The 17,014-nt window shown below is 45.1% G+C and overlaps 1 protein-coding gene across 1 annotated transcript in view; it reads right to left on the bottom strand.

Moving 5' to 3' along the window:
• Positions 1 to 9,532, bottom strand: part of Akain1 (A-kinase anchor inhibitor 1) — a 38,261-nt gene extending 28,729 nt beyond the window's left edge. The window contains exon 1 of the mRNA XM_051153752.1: positions 9,439 to 9,532. Coding sequence (XP_051009709.1) covers positions 9,439 to 9,454 — 16 coding nt within the window. The 5' untranslated portion in view covers positions 9,455 to 9,532. The remainder of the gene's footprint in view (positions 1 to 9,438) is intronic.
• Positions 9,533 to 17,014: the final 7,482 nt, after the last annotated feature.

Below are 17,014 nucleotides of genomic sequence, written 5' to 3'. Positions count from 1 at the left end.
AGAGAGAGAGAGGAGAATGGCTTGCAGTGTGGTGGTAGTGTGAGGTATGTAGCAGTTTGGAGAGACCAGAGGCCGGTGTGACAGATGGAGAGAAATGTCTCTACGCAGCAGCTCGGAGGAGACCACTTGCCATGTTCGCTGTCGACAGAGATTGGTGTTGCCACAAAAGAACCCACTGACCCCAGAGACCCGGGAGAAGTAAAGGGGTCTGCACCCCTCTCCCTACTAACACTCTTTCCAGGGTTAAGTGGTTGATGAAAGTGAGGTAGAGACTTCAATACCCCAAATAAACTAGAGTTTAAAAGACAAGCATCAACGAGAGAGAGTATGCAACATTGTCACTTAGTGCCTGGCTCCCTGCACATTAGACAGTGTCTAGCTGTAATGACCAGATGCCATTCCTTATGGCTGAATAGCAGCCACTGTGCATGCAGACTGCATGTGTGTGTGTGTGTGTGTGTGTGTGTGTGTGTGTGTATACATATATATATATATGTATATATATATTCAGAAAACTATTTTGTTTTAAAGAGGAAATGTGTTCATGAAGTCAAAAACTAGAAACTTCATATAAAATATTAACATTTATTTTGTGTGATGGTGCTATTTATTTTGTTTGTTTGTTTGTTTTCGTCAGCTAAAATTATAGCAACACCAATTTTCAAATGGTGAAAGATGATGGAAGTAATAATGGAGAGGTAGGAAATGTGGTGATTACGGAGGAAAGGCATCTAGGCGGTTAGTAATCCATTTAAATCACCTTTAAGATGGCACACCTAATTAAAAAAAAACAATAACTCCCTGTACCCATTATACCCATGTTGAATATGATGTTTTTTAAAAAGCCAACGTAAAAGTAAAATGAGGCTAGGCGTGGTGGTGAAAACCTTTAATCCTACCACTTAGCTATGAGACTGAGGCAGGAGGATCTCAAAGGTGAGACCAGGCTGGGTAGCATGACAATATCCTGCCCCACCCCCAAACTACAACAACAACAAAACAGTAACTAAAAGAATACAAAATTACAGTTAATTCCCAATATCCACAATAGTCCTATATGGAGAGCTTCACAAAAGATGAATTGGCAATTATGTGACCCTAGCTCTAAAGGGAAACAGACTTAGAGCTTCTGACCTTCTGTCACATTTGTCAAGGAAGCATGACCTTGGCATGTGCCTTCCCTCACAGACAGTGTTGGATACGCGTGATCTGCTCGGTCACCTTCGCGCTCACAGGCAGCACTGCAACGGAGCTTCTGTTCCGCACAGTTTACCTCTGTAAACATGGGTGATCAGTACATCAAGTAGACTGAGCATCAGCTAGGACCAGGGCCAGACTTGCTGTGTCATGATGACACGGAACAACAACCCACCCTCGCAGAGCACAACTTGCTCGTTTTCAAACGCATGTGAGATACTCAATGAGGTAAAAACACATTGCGGATCACAAAAGTCTCACCAAACTCTCATGGCTGAAATAGAAGGGATTTTTTTTTCTTCTTTGATTATTATAGAATTAAACTGGAAATCAAAAGGAAGAAGAAATTAGAGACTCCTCCAATAACTGGAAATTAAGCAACACACTTCTAAATCAAGATTCTAAAAAAGAAATCGAGGAAGCAATTCTAATCAAAGTATCTGCAGCCAAAGAAGGAGGAGGAGGAAGAGGAGGAGGAGAGGAATACCTTCAAATAAAGTGAGTCAGAGTGAATCAAAGACATGAATGATCTCTACAGTAAAAATCTAAAACACTGATGAAAGAGGCTGAGGAAGACATAAGCAAGGGAAAGACCTTCCCTTTCATAGAGTAATATTGACATTGCTCCCGCATGACATAAAATGGTAAATGGTCTATGCATTGCTTCTGACTGAAAACACTAATGACAATCTTTATCTAGCTAGAAAAATCACTACTATAACATGTGGGACCATAGAAATCTGGAAAGCAGAGAAGTTCTAAGCAAAAAGACATGCATCACAGTATCAGACTGTAAAACACATTACAAAGCTACCACCGTTAAAACTGTGATCACAAGCTTAAGCAAATGGTCCCCAGATACGCCCCACAACAAGAGCAAAACCAGAAAAATTCTGCACGGTGCAGGAAGCAACCAGCAAAGTGAGCAACAGAGCAATGTGGGGAGCAGGGGTTGCAAACCACTCATCCGACCAAGATTAATATCCAGAGTCAGTCAGGAACTTTTAAAACTCAATGAAGTAAATACAATCATTTTAAAATTGGAGAAATGATATGAATATATCTTTCTCAAAAAAGAGCTGCATGGGCTAGAAGGCTGAAGACGATGCTCCAGCATTATGGTGCTGGGTGACTGTTCTGGCAGCAAACTGTCTCAGCCATTGTTTTCATTTTGGAAGCTGCTAACCTGCACTCCAGGTTCACTCAGGTATTTAAGTTTTATTCTTTCTCAAGTCTCTGATGGGGTTGAAGAACAGATAGTTTAGTTTTTCAATTAAACTTAGCTGGTTAGGGGTTAAGATGTTTTTAGATCAAGATAGATGTTTTAAGTTAAAAGAGATGAGCTTTGATAGATGCTGATTTTCATTCAGAACTTTAGATCCAACAAGACAGGAACGATGTTTACTTTGTTTGCCAAATACAAATAGCCAAATCACTATGAATGTAACATTTGTATAATTCCTGATTGTCTTGTGGTTCTTCCTGCTGTATATAGCTTATTTTACCCATGTGTAATAATATAAATGTAAATGCTAAAAAAGAAACACAATAAAAATGGGAAAGGTGTAATAATATAAATGTATATGTAAAAAATAAAAATGTTTAAATAATTTTAAAAAACAATAAAAAATGAAAAAATGCAAATGATTGACAAATCCATAAGAAATGCTGGTTATCATTAGTCATTAGGGGATGGAAATCAACACCACAGTAACACAGCTTCTCACCCAGTTAAAATAACTTATTAAAAAGATACGACTGGGCTGGAGAGATGGCTCAGAGGTTAAGAGCACTGCCTGCTCTTCCAGAGGTCCTGAGTTCAATTCCCAGCAACAACAGGGTGGCTCACAACCATCTACAATATAATTTGATGCCCTCTTCTGGCCTACAGGTCAGAGCACTGTACACATAATAATAAATCTTTAGAAAAAATGATACAACTTAGCCAACATAGACATCCCACAGAGAACAACGAGTCCTTACCTTACAACCCCAACACAAATTAATACAGCCTATTGGAAATCACTTGGAATGGTTCTCAAAAGCATAACACAGGCCCACCACAGACCTCACTTCTGTACAAGTAAAAAAGTAGAAACCATAGCAAACAGGCCTACACGCAGATATTTACTGAAGCAATTCACTACCCCCAAGACATGGACTCAGTCTAAGTGTCCATCAACAGAGGAGTAAATAACAAACATGTGAGATACACACAGAGAAAGGTGAAGGCAGGGAGGGGGGCATATCACACAGCCACCAAAAATGAATGAAATCTATTGTTTCCAATTTTTTTTCAATAAAACTGAAAGACAGTAATTTTTAAGTAAAATGAGACATGGAAATTAGTGTATAGCCTCTGTCCAGCACAGAAGTTTAAAGACTCAGTCTAAATAGAGATCAGTATAGTTATAACATAAGCCTGTGAGGGTATAAGTCTGGATAGTGAGAACCACAGCACAGCTAAAGAGATGGCATTGGTTCCTGTGATCCACAGCACCATGGAGCTGGCTATTGCACGCAGTGGGGCTGCCCATAGCCCACAGTGGGACTGGTCGTAGCCCACAGTGGGGCTGGCCGTAGCCCACAGTGGGGCTGGCCGTAGCCCACAGGATCTTGTTGTACATTTTACCAGAAAGAGAGGAACTCAGGCTCCAATCCTAAGGAGGCCAGAGGGAAGCAGAATTGATGGCTTCCCTGGTATGGCCAGGGCAGAATTAACATTCCACAGCCCACAGACGTGCACAGTGATCATATGTTAACCAAAAAGAGGAAACGAAGTGAGAGGGTTTCCCCGCACACTTCAGGCTGCCCTGGAACTTTCTATGACCTGACAAGAAGCTCTAGACCCTTTCCCTTAGCCCTTCTGGGCACAGAAATCATACTACCACAACTGAGGAAAAATAACTTAAAAGCAACTGAAAATAGTTCATCGACATGGAATTATAAAACTCATGGGGGAAACATGGGAGAAAAAAAGTCTTGAAGACCTTGAATTAGGCAAAAGTTCTTGGATATGTTACAAAAACTATAACCTGTTAAAATACATGAACTCCACTTAAATAAAATAAAAACATTTAGTTTTAAAATGGTGTTGAAATGATGAAAAGAAATAGCAGCAAATATTGTGCCTCTGACAACAGACTATATAAATTTTTCCTTTAAAAATTGGCAAAATATTTAAACAGATACATCAAGAAAATAGACACTTGGCAAATAAGCTCTTGAAAAAAATGATCCACAAATGGGCAGCAAATGGTTCAGTAGGAAAGAGTATTGACAACCTGAATTCAGTCCCCAGGACTCACATGGTAAAACAGGAAACAAATTCTAGTTTTGCAAATACCTTCAGACCTTCGTCTGTGTGCTGTGGTGTGCGCACACATACAGAAACATGCACACATGTGCACACACACATACATACATACATATACACTCTAAAAAATAAATAAATGCAAAAAATCATTTTAGAGGGCCACAATCATTGACCTTGAAGGAGATGCACGTTGCATCACGCAGCGCAGGGATGAGGAGAACGGGGCTTCCCGCAGATTCATGGCAGCCTTGAAAACAAAAGGGTTTTCAAGAGGGCTACTGAGGTTTACCTCCCATAAGCCACAACACTCAAGCCTGGTGCATTTACCCAAAACTAATTCTAGGCTTGTACACAAACACACATGAATATTTAGCACAACTTTATTCATATTCTCCCCAAGCTGGAAACAGCTTACATGTCTTTTCTAAGATGCGTCCAAACAGTGAAGGGCTACTCAACAATAAAACCAATAAAGTCCCGATGCTCACCGCCCGTCATGCTGAGGGAAGGAAGAAAGAAACAGTCTCCAAAAGTGGCATGCTGTGTGCCACGATTTGATTGGTTATGGGCCAGCATTCATGTGTGAAATCCTAACTCCTAAGGTGACAGTTTCAAGAACCAACCAGGTCACCAGTTCCATTATGGAAGATCTGTGGGAGACCCTCACAGTCAGCCATGTGAAGTCAAGGAGAGAATGTGGCTATGTACATCTGCCATGCCCACTCTGCAACACGCTGGCCTTGGACTTCCCAGCCTCCAAATCTGTAGGAAACGACTTTCTGTTATTTATAAGCCATATGGTCTGTGGTATTTTGCTAGTGTGACATTGATGGCTAAGACTCAACATGACTCTGTTTGTATGACATTCTGAACAAAGCACATGGTTAGGGAAAAAGATCTGTGATCAACACACGCAAGAGGGAGGGAAGACTTTGCCTGAAAAAAACGAGAGGAAAAAAACTTTAGTGTGTTGAGGGTTCTCTTGGTGATCACATGAGTCTGTGCTTTTAAACTCATTGAAATGTATGCAAAAATTAGATGTGGTGTATGTTAGTTTTAAAGAAATTAGTACATTTTTAAAAGACTGCACTTACAGAAAAAATGCAAAGCTGGCAGATTATAAAACTGACAGTTGAGACAATCTGCTATAAAATTTACTCATCACTATTGAAATTGATAGATTTATGTAAATCTACAAAGGCTATAGCTACCTTGTAATAAATATTTTCTTAAATATACTTGATTGCTTTCTTCCTTTCTTTAGACATTCTGGTATTAAATGCTCTCCCAACTACACTTAGACGTCAGGATCTATCTACCTAATTGCTTGTAGTTGCACCATTTTATGACATTATGAAATCGCCATTATTATACCTGATTTACGCGCAAGAGAGGGGATCTTTGGTTGGCACAGGATCTAACTTGAAGCAAATCCAAACAAGTCAGGCACATGTTAAGCACATCCACAGGAGAGGTGAGTTAATCCCTGAAACGTATGGCATTCAGTGGGGGAGGCAGTGTGGACCAGAGAGATGAGGGAACTCCCACTCTCACTTCCAATGCTGTTTTTTCATTCCTCATTAGATTATTCTGATTCAGGGATCCTTCAGTCAAAACAAAATGGCAGTGAATAGACTTGAACTTGTGGTTGTATCTTCGCCAACTGTAACGCGAATGGCCAGTGGTCTCTCTCTTCCTTCTTCCACTTTGGCTTCGTCTGTGAGTAGATAAAGAAGACTGTGGTACCTGACTCCAAACCCCAGCAGCATCACAGGGGAAGCCCAAGCATCTTACAGTACTCCCTGCCTCCTGCCTCCCCAGCGGTGGCTGTTGCTGTGCTCACAGGTGGAAACCAAAGGGTGTCTCTTTATTGGTTCTCTTCCCTTAGGGCTTGGTCATTTACACTTGTGAAGCTTTTCTCATTGCTCAGGAAGTATTTTACCTTCAATTTGAGGACACGGTAACTGGACGAATGAGAGACTTTGGGGGGAATAATCATGAGGCCACATTTTTACCCACACACCCCAACTTGCTTAATCTCTGCTCAAGGGTCCTTGCCGAGAAATTGTTGCACCCTGTTGTTTATCCAACAGCTAAACTTTAAAAAAAAAAAAAAAAGTAGACATGGCCCTTTACCTGGGAGAATTTTCAAGTTAGTCTGCACAAAATTAAAATCCTTCTGAGTTACAATGTGTATTAATCATGTAAGAGAAAGGAAAAATGTGGAGTTTGTTTTTCTATTCTAATCAGGCTGAGAAAAACCACTCAAGGCTCTTGCCCACAGAGCCTTGGTTCTTACAGTGCACGGACACCAAGATGTGAGAATGCACACGTGTTTTATAGAAAATGCTAAGAGTGACTTCCGACCAGGGTCACATAGAGCTTCGCCTGGTGCTTGCCCGTCCCATTGCGTTTCTAGACTGAAGGCAGCTCTGCTCTGAGGTAAGCAGAGGACCATTTAAATAGCCAGGCCAGAGCTAGGAGCTATGACCCCTATTCACCTCTGTGAAAATCCCATAAGAACACAATACCCACAATACCCCCGGCTGAGCTTCATGAATAGCTGGATGTCGATTTCTGAGTAATCTTAGCCCACAAGAGCCTCCCTCCTGGGTATTAGGTGAGCTTGGAGGAATGTGGTGGGAAAGTGATTTGGAGGAATAATAGACAAGAAGGGAGAATACAGCAGTGAAATTTCAAAAGTTCAAAAAAAAAATCACTGTTGTTTTCCTTTCAGAAGGGTGTAACCACAGGGCTTGAAAACAGGAGCAGTAGGCATGACGGTAAACTGACATAATATCTTTAGCCTCCAAATGCTTATGCTTTTTCAAGAAAATCTCGAAATTGGGGACGGGATGGGTGACACAAGAAACAGTTCACCAGTTTCTATGCCCGCCATATCTAGGTCAATTTTTGACATTTTTTGGCAGATATGAATCATCACTATTTCCCCCACAGAGATAAACAGCAACTACAAACGTGAGAGTTAGACAGCAAAGTCAACTCCTGCTCAAAGTGTGAGTTGCCTGGAACTAGACTGCGCCCCCCCCCCCCAGTGTGGTGTCACATGCTTTACACTGCCCCTCCCCCTTCATAGCATCACCCCATAACCGGCGGCTCACTAAACGCAGCTCCACCCCCACCCGTGTAGCTGGGGTGTGTCTCCACAGGAGGAAAGACTCCTGAGGACTTGGACAAACAGGCAGAGTCTGAAGCCAGGCAGTGCCAGCTCAGCCCGGACGACTGTCAGTGTTCCAGGATGTGTGGTTAAAGTGGGGACGACAATGCTCAGGTCACAGGGTGACTGAGTCACAGGGGGACAAGAGCAGGCAAGCTGATAGGTGCCTCTGAGCACGGAGGCAAGCTGCTTTCCAGTTCACTGACCCTGCGCTGACTGTCCATCACATACCGGACCCCCCAGCACCTCCCTGGAGTTGTCTGCTCTGGGAGGGAGTGGAGGAGCCAGTCCTCTAAGGCAGAGGCTCTCAAGCTTCCTAATGCTGCAACCCTTTGATATGGTTTCTCAAGTTGTGCTTGACCCTCAACCAAAAAACTATTTTTGTTGCTACTTCATAACTGCATTTTGCTACTGCTATAAGTAGTAATGTAAAATATCATCTGATGTGCAGGATATCTGATCTGTGGACCCCTGTGAAAGGGTCCATTGACCCATGGGGGTCGCGACCTACAAACTGAGAACCAGTGTCTTAAGGCCACCCTTGCAGTAACTTAGAGCTGGCAGGCGCTGGGTCCTACCTCCTTAGCTGGCCTCTTGGGGACATGACGAGGGTCACTGACAGGTGGACAGCTTCCTTTTCTTCCGTTTTAACAACAACAAAAAAAATTTAAAGCCAGATCCAGTTCTTTTCATTTAGAAATGTTTTATTTTTCCTCTCTAGTGTCTGGTCCCCCTGGCCAGGAAATATTCAAACCAAAGCTATACAGCGCCACCTTCTATGTGATTCCGCCTGCCTGTTGTCCACTGCCCTTAAAATAAAAGTACAGCCAGGGGAAGGGGGAGCGGAGGGGCAGGCAAAAACAGAGAGAGGGTTAGAAAGGGGAAGGAGAAAAATTAGACAGACAGACAGACAGACAAACTTTGGATCTAGAAATGTTAACTCTGAACTCTGTCCACGCTTCATCTTTCTCTTCGGTCCCTCATTCAGCCCCACCTCACACACGCGCGCGCGCGCACACACACGCACACACCTAAGTCCAGGCCCCAGCAGAAGCACACAAACGCGCGTGCGCGCGCGCGCACGCGCACACACACACACACACACACACACACACACACACACACACACACACACACTGTCAAACCCGCCAACCTCAGTTAAATCTGACTTTTTGCCAACTTGTAGCCTCCAACAGGAGCAAAAGGACCAGGGTCCGTCGATACCTGCCCGCAGAAATAACCGCGGGCGCCCGCGGCGCCGCAGTAGCCTCCTCCTGCTGCAGTCTCGACTAGAGTTTCATTTGGAAACCCTTGGGGCTAGCGCTCCTCTGCCCCTCGCCTCGCTCCCCTGCCTGCCACCTCCTTCTCAGGGCACTTTGCCACTCCTAAGGACGGGGAAGAGAAGCGGAGACAGACTCCCACCGAAGGAGCCCCACTCCCCGTCCGCACGCCCGTGCAGGTCCGGTGCTGGCGAGTGGGCCACTTGCCAAGGTGTCGGTGCCCATTCCCGGTGCGGGGATTCTGGCGGGACCGGCGAAGAGGAGAGGTCAGAGGTTGCAAGTGAGGCAGGTGTGGGAGAGGGGCGACCCTGCGCCCTCCACCCTTGGGCCACCGCAACTCCCAAGCGCATACTGGGGGTGGGGGGGGAACCCTACCGTCTTAAAAGGCCTTCCTTGGGGGGGACGCTCTCGCCTCCCGCCCCGCTCCCTGCCTGGACGTCTTCGGAGAAAAGAAGGAGTAAGAGTACCTGGAGCGAACACCATGACTTCCTTCAGCCGCTGCTCCCCTGGGTTCAGAAAGGTAGGCAGCCGGAGGGCGGGAGCCAGCGCGGGACGCGGGACCGGAGGTATCGGGTGTAGGCGGGCGCGCGGGGCGCGGGCGGGACGGTCAGCACCTCGGACAGCTCTCCGCGCGCGGTCCCGGGCCGCGGCTCAGCGCTGGGTGCGCGCTGCCTCCACAATGCACTGCTGCGCCCGGCGGGAGGAGGAGACGCAGCCGGCTCAGCTCATCCCTGGTCCCCGCGCCAACTCGGCGGCGGCGTTCTGCTGCTTCCACCCGAGCAGGAAGGACGGAAGGGGAAGCCGGACAGAAAGGTAATTGCCCGGTTTCTCGGCAGGGGCATAACTAATTGCTTTTAATTACCTGCTGTCACTGACCCCCAGGGATGCCAGGCTGACATTTGAGTTTTCCCTTTCCCCACACCGAACTGGAGTTTACTCCAGAGGCCAAGCCTGAGTTCTTGGGAGTCGGGCTGGTTCAGAACTAGAGAGGAACCGCTAAGTTACCACGTCTGTAGACTTTACGACTTCTCTGGCTGCCCCAGGCCTCTGCTAATATCAACAAGAGAGCTAAAGAAGAAAAGCAGGATGACGGCGGAGTGCATGAAGAGGGCGCTGCTAACGGGTCCTGTTCCGCTTGGTCACCTCCCACATTTGCAGGCTTTCAAGGTCAGAGCCTCAGAGGAAACCGTGGCGTTAGTCAAGGCAAAAGAAAGTCCAGATGAGACAGGTCTCCTCACACAAACTCCAACTTCTGTAAGGATGAGATTGATTACAAGCCTTTACGAGCTTGGTATCTATACCCCTTCCTCACACACAGCTCCACCCCAAAGAAACAAGACGTGCTGGCTGCGCACTGCAGGCTCCTAAACACATAGCTCACTTGAAGATATCTATTCTCCAGTTACTGTTTGTGCAGTGAGGGCAAGCCGTATTAGGTGTTGCCAACTTGCACCACGTGCCTGTGTGTTCGAAACCACATAAGAATCCTCTTGCCTTGACTTTTATCCTGTCTCTGTAGTTGAACGGGATTGTCCAAAAACAAAGGCAATCAGAGTTCATTGGACATTCTGCACCTTTCCCTGGAAATAATACAGCTATTCTAAAAACAGTATTAACAGTTTGGTTAGAGGCCATGAGCTCCACATTGTTTTGGCAAACATAGCATTCACATAGCCAAGCTGGCAGCCATAATAGGTTGAAAATGCAAATAGTTTCACAGCTCTTAAACTACATTTTCCATGGAGGGACATGGGCGGCTTCGCCATAACACAACCAGAATTGCTCTCAGCACCTGTGTCACACAGGCTGAAACAGATGGGTACTTCCTCAACAAGACACAGGTCAGCTGATAATCAGGATAGCATGCATGAAGAGATGGAGTTCTCTCACATCCCCACATCACACCAAACCCCCTGGGGTCAAAGACTCTTTGCCCCTCGAGTTTCAGCACCATGGAATGCGTGAAGCCCCATTTGAGATTTGTTTGAATGGCATGCCAACTGTTTTAAATATTTCTCTACCATCCTTATTGTTTTTACAACTTTATATTTAAAATATGCCATAAAGCAGGCATATCAGCATTTTCTTTTAAATACACTTCTCCCAAACCCATTGCTTATCTTTCCAGGCATAAAACAACAACAACAAGGAACCCAAAGTCCCACAGAACGATAGGCTAGACAGCAGCCAAAATAGTAGGGGAATTAAAAATAGACAAATAAAAGAAACATATTGAAGAGAGTCTGATGGGGCCTCTAGCTTTTTCATGAGCCTGAGGTGTCAATGGACAGGAATGCAATCTAATAGAAACCAGAACAACATGTTTATTTTAAGCCAAAAAGTCTCCCAAATTCCCAATGGTTTTGATGAGATAGTCATTTTCCACATGTGCCTTCTAACCCATCTAGAACCTTCCAAAGCACCCTGGAGGGGGGATGTCCAGTTTAGGGCTGGGATGAGAAAGTTGAGCATCTTTTTTTTTTTTTTTTCCGAGACAGGGTTTCTCTGTGTAGCCTTGGCCATCCTGGACTAACTTTGTAGACCAGGCTGGCCTCGAACTCACAGCGATCCGCCTGCCTCTGCCTCCCGAGTGCTGGGATTAAAGGTGTGCGCCACCACGGCCGGCTAAGTTGAGCATCTATTATAGCTTGTTTGCTGTCTTGCCCTTTATTGTTGCTTCCATAAATGTGGGAACATTATGATATGGGAAGCAGAATTCTTGTGATAAATAAATGCTAAATAATAGATTCTGAAAAAAAAACTCACCACAGGCTATGTGGTGCTGTGCCTCCTGGGCTTCCCTGAGCCTCCAGTCCTTTATCGTGCCTTTCATTGCTCTGCATTAGAGATTTGATGAGTAGGAAAGTGTGCAAGTCTTTCCTGAGCACACCGAGGACCCCAGTATGTGTGGAGCAATGTGGTTCCAGACACACCCTGAGTCTTTTCACTCAACACTCATTTTATACATTACTCAACAAACTAGACTTTAATCTTTCATCTCTGGGAACTGTTGAAGTAGATTGCAAAGAGGCATTTTCATTATGATGAATTAAACCATAATTCTTTCCAAAATGTCTGAGCATGTAAGTTTTGAACGGTTATAGAAATAAAATGCTGGAAGTGGATTCTTTCTCTCCTAAGAGCTGCTTGAAACTGTTGGGTTGGCCCTAAGGAAGGCACAGGGCGATGCAAAGCATAATGAGAAAGGGACGGGTATGTTGTCCTGAGACACAGAAATACAAACTGCGTGAAGAAAGCACAGGAAACTGTTGCACGTTCTGGTCTGTAAAGACGTAAGGAAACTCAGGTAAAGACGCACAAGAGAAGGAAAGACAGCTCCAGTGAACTAGGAAGGCGAGGCAGAGGAAACGACCACTTGACTATGTCAAAGTAGGAAATATTAGTGCATTTTTCGGGCTTGGAAGATGCAGAGCCTTTGCAGCTTCTGGGTCCTGTGGGATGCTTTAAAATGTGCAATGGCTATACTGGGAACAATTGCAAAACATACATGTTGGTGAAATGACATCAGAATGGTTTAAAATCTCACGCTGGGTTCACGGAAAATGAATAATTTTCTGGAGAGCACCAACTTCATTGAAAACTCTTCCCCCTGTCAATGACCCATGTGTCCGCATTCATTTTCATAGATAAAGGACTCCCACAATGCCAAGCAAAACTGCTGATTCTACTAAACAGCATGAATGGAAAAATGAGACGGCATGGATGACATGTGTGCAAAATGAGACAACATGGATGACATGTGTGCAAATGAGATTACATGGATGAAATGTGTATAAAATGAGATGGCATGGATGACATGTGTGTAAAATAAGACAGCATGGGTGTCATGTGTGCAGATGAGACAGCATGGATGACCTGTGTGAAAATGAAATGACAATATTCAGATTCAAATCAACGTGATTCTAAGAGGAAGCATGAAGCTCCAACTCACAACATTCAACTCATATTCAAACCCTGTGAGTTGACCTTATAAAAGCTTGTTCAATAAAATCTGAGCATAGTTTGAGGCACAGTGACACAAGACTGTAATCCCAGCACTTGGGAGGCAGAGGCAAGTGGATATCTGTGAGTTCCAGGCCAGCCTCATCTACAAAGTGAGTCCAGAACTGTCAAGGCTACACAGAAAAACCCTGTCTTGAAAAAAACAAAAACAAACAAAAAAGAGGGAGTAAGAAATATAAAGAAAAAATTCTGAGCATATGAATCTATTCATAAATAGGTTCTAAAATAAATGTTTTTCAAAAGGATAATGGAGAAGAAAAGAAAAATGGAGAAAGACAAAGGAAAATAGAAAAGCAATAAAGGGGGAAAAGGAAAACAACAAATGCAAGAAATAATTCTTTAAACAAGAAGGCGAAGTAGAATGATGATCTTTTTATTTGTCTTGGATTTTTGTTTGTTTGTTGTCTGTTTCTTGAGATAGGCTCTCATTCTGTTGTTTGGAACAGCCTGGAACTGACTATGTAGACCAGGCTGGCCTTAAACTCATGGAGATCCACCTGCCTCTGTCTCCTGGGTGCTGGGATTAAAGGCATACACCACCAGACCCGGTCCTCTTAAGAGGTTTTGTTTTGTGTTGGCTTCTTTGTTTCAAGTGGCAAGATCACATGAAATTAGGGTCCAAGTGAGAATGCCACTAAAGCAATGAGACCTTAGAGGAGGAGGAAAGGTAAGGAAGAAATGACAAATCAAGAAGTCATTCTGGCTGAGTGTGGTGGCGCTCGCCTTTAATCCCAGCACTCGGAAGACAGAGGAAGGCGGGTCTCTGTGTGGACCCAGGGCCGAGTAAGGCAGCCTACCCCACAGCACCCTCAGTACTCAGCTCCATCTCAGGGATGCAGCAGTCAGTCGACCCACGTTCAATGACTATGCTTGACTCTGTGCTCATTTATTTGCCTGGATTTATTTCATTCTCACAATGGTATGATGAATCTGTTATTGTTTTTTCCTTTACAGATAGGCACACTGAGGCACAGAAAAGTCAAATAGACTTATATACGTTATCTAGGCAGTCTGTGGTTAAGCCAGATTTTATATGCGAGTAAAAGTTGGGAGGAGGAGGAAAAAGCTAAGTGTGATTGATAAAACCATTTGCCCTCCTGATTCTTACATAGGATTCCCTGCACACAGGACCCCTAGCCACCCACGCGACACTAAAGCACGGTTAAGAAAACCATTCTCACCGGGGGACCTGCACAAACTGTTGCACCAACCAAGGACAATGCATGCAGCAAATCTAGACGGCCTGTTCAGATCTAACCCATGGACAGTCCATTCCTCACAGTTGTGGGGAGAGCGGGGACTGACTCTGGCATGAATTCTGGTGCCCCTGATTTGATCACCTCCCCTTGGCTGCACACAGAGGAAGGGGAAGCAGGCTATCCTGATAAGACCTGATAGGCTGTGGTCATATGGTAGGGGAGGAGGTCCCCTTCTGTCAGAGGTCTAGGGGATGGGAATAGGATTGGAAAAGGGAGGGAGAGTGGGAAAGGGAAGATACAAGTGAGGGGATTAACATTCGTGATATAATCTGAATAAATTATAACAAATTTAAATTTTTAAAATTTTTAAAAAGAAAAGCACTCTCAGGTGAATACTGTTGTGTGGGAGCAAAAATAGTTTCTATGTCATTTCTGGAAACTTGATGGGTTCTGGGCTAATTGGAACCAACAATACGGAGGCGTTCCTTGATAACAAATAGAAGTATTATCTTTCATGCTGGCTAGGTTTGTTTTTTATTTTGCTTTGTGTTTGTTTTGGTTCTTTGTTTGTTTGTTTGTCTGTTTGTCACCTTGATATAAAGTAGGGTCATCCAGGGAAAAAGGAACCTCAAGAAAATCTTTCCCTCAGATTAGCCTGTAGGCAAGCCCATGGGCAAATTTTCCTGATCAGTGTTTGATATGAGAGTGACCAGCTCACCCTGGGTGGGGCCATCCCTGCTGGGCTGGTGGTCCTGGGTGGGGCCATCCCTGCTGGGCTGGTGGTCCTGGGTGGGGCCATCCCTGCTGGGCTGGTGGTCCTGGGTGGGGCCATCCCTGCTGGGCTGGTGGTCCTGGGTGGGGCCATCCCTGCTGGGCTGGTGGTCCCGGGTGGGGCCATCCCTGCTGGGCTGGTGGTCCGGGTGGGGCCATCCCTGCTGGGCTGGTGGTCCCGGGTGGGGCCATCCCTGCTGGGCTGGTGGTCCCGGGTGGGGCCATCCCTGCTGGGCTGGTGGTCCTGGGTGGGGCCATCCCTGCTGGGCTGGTGGTCCTGGGTGGGGCCATCCCTGCTGGGCTGGTGGTCCTGAGTGGGGCCATCCCTGCTGGGCTGGTGGTCCTGGGTGGTGTAAGAAAGCAGGCTGAGCAAGGCACGAGGAGCAAGTCTGTAAGCAGCGTTCCTTCATGGCCTCTGCCTCAGTTGGTGCCTTGGGCTCTTACCTGGAGTTCCTTCCCTGACCTCCGTTCAGAACGGACTGTAGGCTGTGGGATGAAGTAAACCCTCTCTTCTCTGATTGTCACAGCAATGGAAAACAAGCAAACGCCTCAGATTCATGTGGGATAGAGTTCGTACTATGAGGAAGAGACAGAGACATGTCTGATTTGGGAATGCTGTGGCATAACCTTAAGTCACAAACCATGGGAGAGTCAGCCATTTTTAATCACTATATAGTAACAGCCAGATTTGTCCGAATCCTAGACCTTTCAACTCTCAGGCTCCATAAGTAAGGTCGGGTGAGATGTCATATAGAAGTCAACTCTCGGGCACCGTAAGTAAGGTCGGGTGAGATGCCATATGGAAGTAGACTCATGGTGTTCAGAGCTGATGCTTTTTTTTTTTTAAATGTTGCCCTCATTTCCGTAGTTTTCTGAACTCTTGCACTGTCCTGGTAAGTAGCTACCAAAGTCTAAAAATAACCCCAAATTTGGCAACAGTTTTGTTATGTGGATGAGTGTCTCTATCTACCTACCTACCTACCTATCTATCTATGTATCTATGTATCTATCTATCATCTATCTATCTATCTTTTTCATGTTATGTACATGGGTCTATCTATCCATCTATGTATCTATCTTTCTCATGTTATCTGCATGGGTGTCATGCCTGTGAGTGCTTCTCTGCATCATGTGCTCCCCAAAGGTCAGGAGATGGCACCAGATCCCCTGGAACTGGATTTACAGATGGTTGCTAGCCGCCATGTGGGTGCTGGGAATCGAACCCAGGTCCCCTACAAAGACAAGTGCTTTTAGCTGATGACCCAGCCCTGCGTTATCTCTCACTGTGCCAATGAAGCTAATCTTTTAGGCCTGCTTATTTGCACACTTTATCTGCAGCACTCACAACGAGCTGCCCTCAGGGTACAGAAGCACTCACAGACAATGTGAAAATCAAGGCACAATGGCATTTCAGTAAAAATTTATTTACAGCAGCAGGTGGAGGGTCATGTTGAACCCCAAAGGAGCACAAATTAATGAAGTTACCTGTAAGCAATACAACATAAACCACGATAGCATGTCACTTCTCTCTGAGAAATTTTAGACTTTTTTGTTTGTTTTTATTTTGTTTTGTTTTTTAAAGACAGGGTTTCTCTGCGTAGCCTGACTGTCCTGGACTCGCTTTGTAGACCAGGTTGGCCTTGAAGTCACTGTGATCCACTGCCTTTGTCTCTCAAGGGCTGGGATTAAAGGTGTGTGCCACCACACCCAGCCCGGAGAAATTTTAGACTTCTAGTGATGCCATACAGTCTAAGAAAGCTGTGGCAGACTGTGTAAAAGAGCTGTGGGCTATAGACGTGGCAGAGTGCAGAGTATTTGTCCCACAATGTGTCCTTCTAGAAAGAATTGCATAAACTACAATAAGTGGATGCACCTGAAAGAAAGCATGAAGGCAATGCCCTGATGTGTCCACACTATCTCCATGGGAAAGGCAAAGCCTGGGAGCAATATTCTTGGCTCATTTCACATGACCAAAGATAAGACATAACACCAGGTGTATTCCCTTGTCCTACTTGTATTTGCTTAAGTTAAATGTCACCACATGTTTTAC

The sequence above is a fragment of the Acomys russatus genome, chromosome 12, assembly GCF_903995435.1.
Source record: "Acomys russatus chromosome 12, mAcoRus1.1, whole genome shotgun sequence".
Lineage (NCBI taxonomy): Eukaryota > Metazoa > Chordata > Mammalia > Rodentia > Muridae > Acomys > Acomys russatus.
This window is presented reverse-complemented; position numbering and strand designations above follow the sequence as displayed.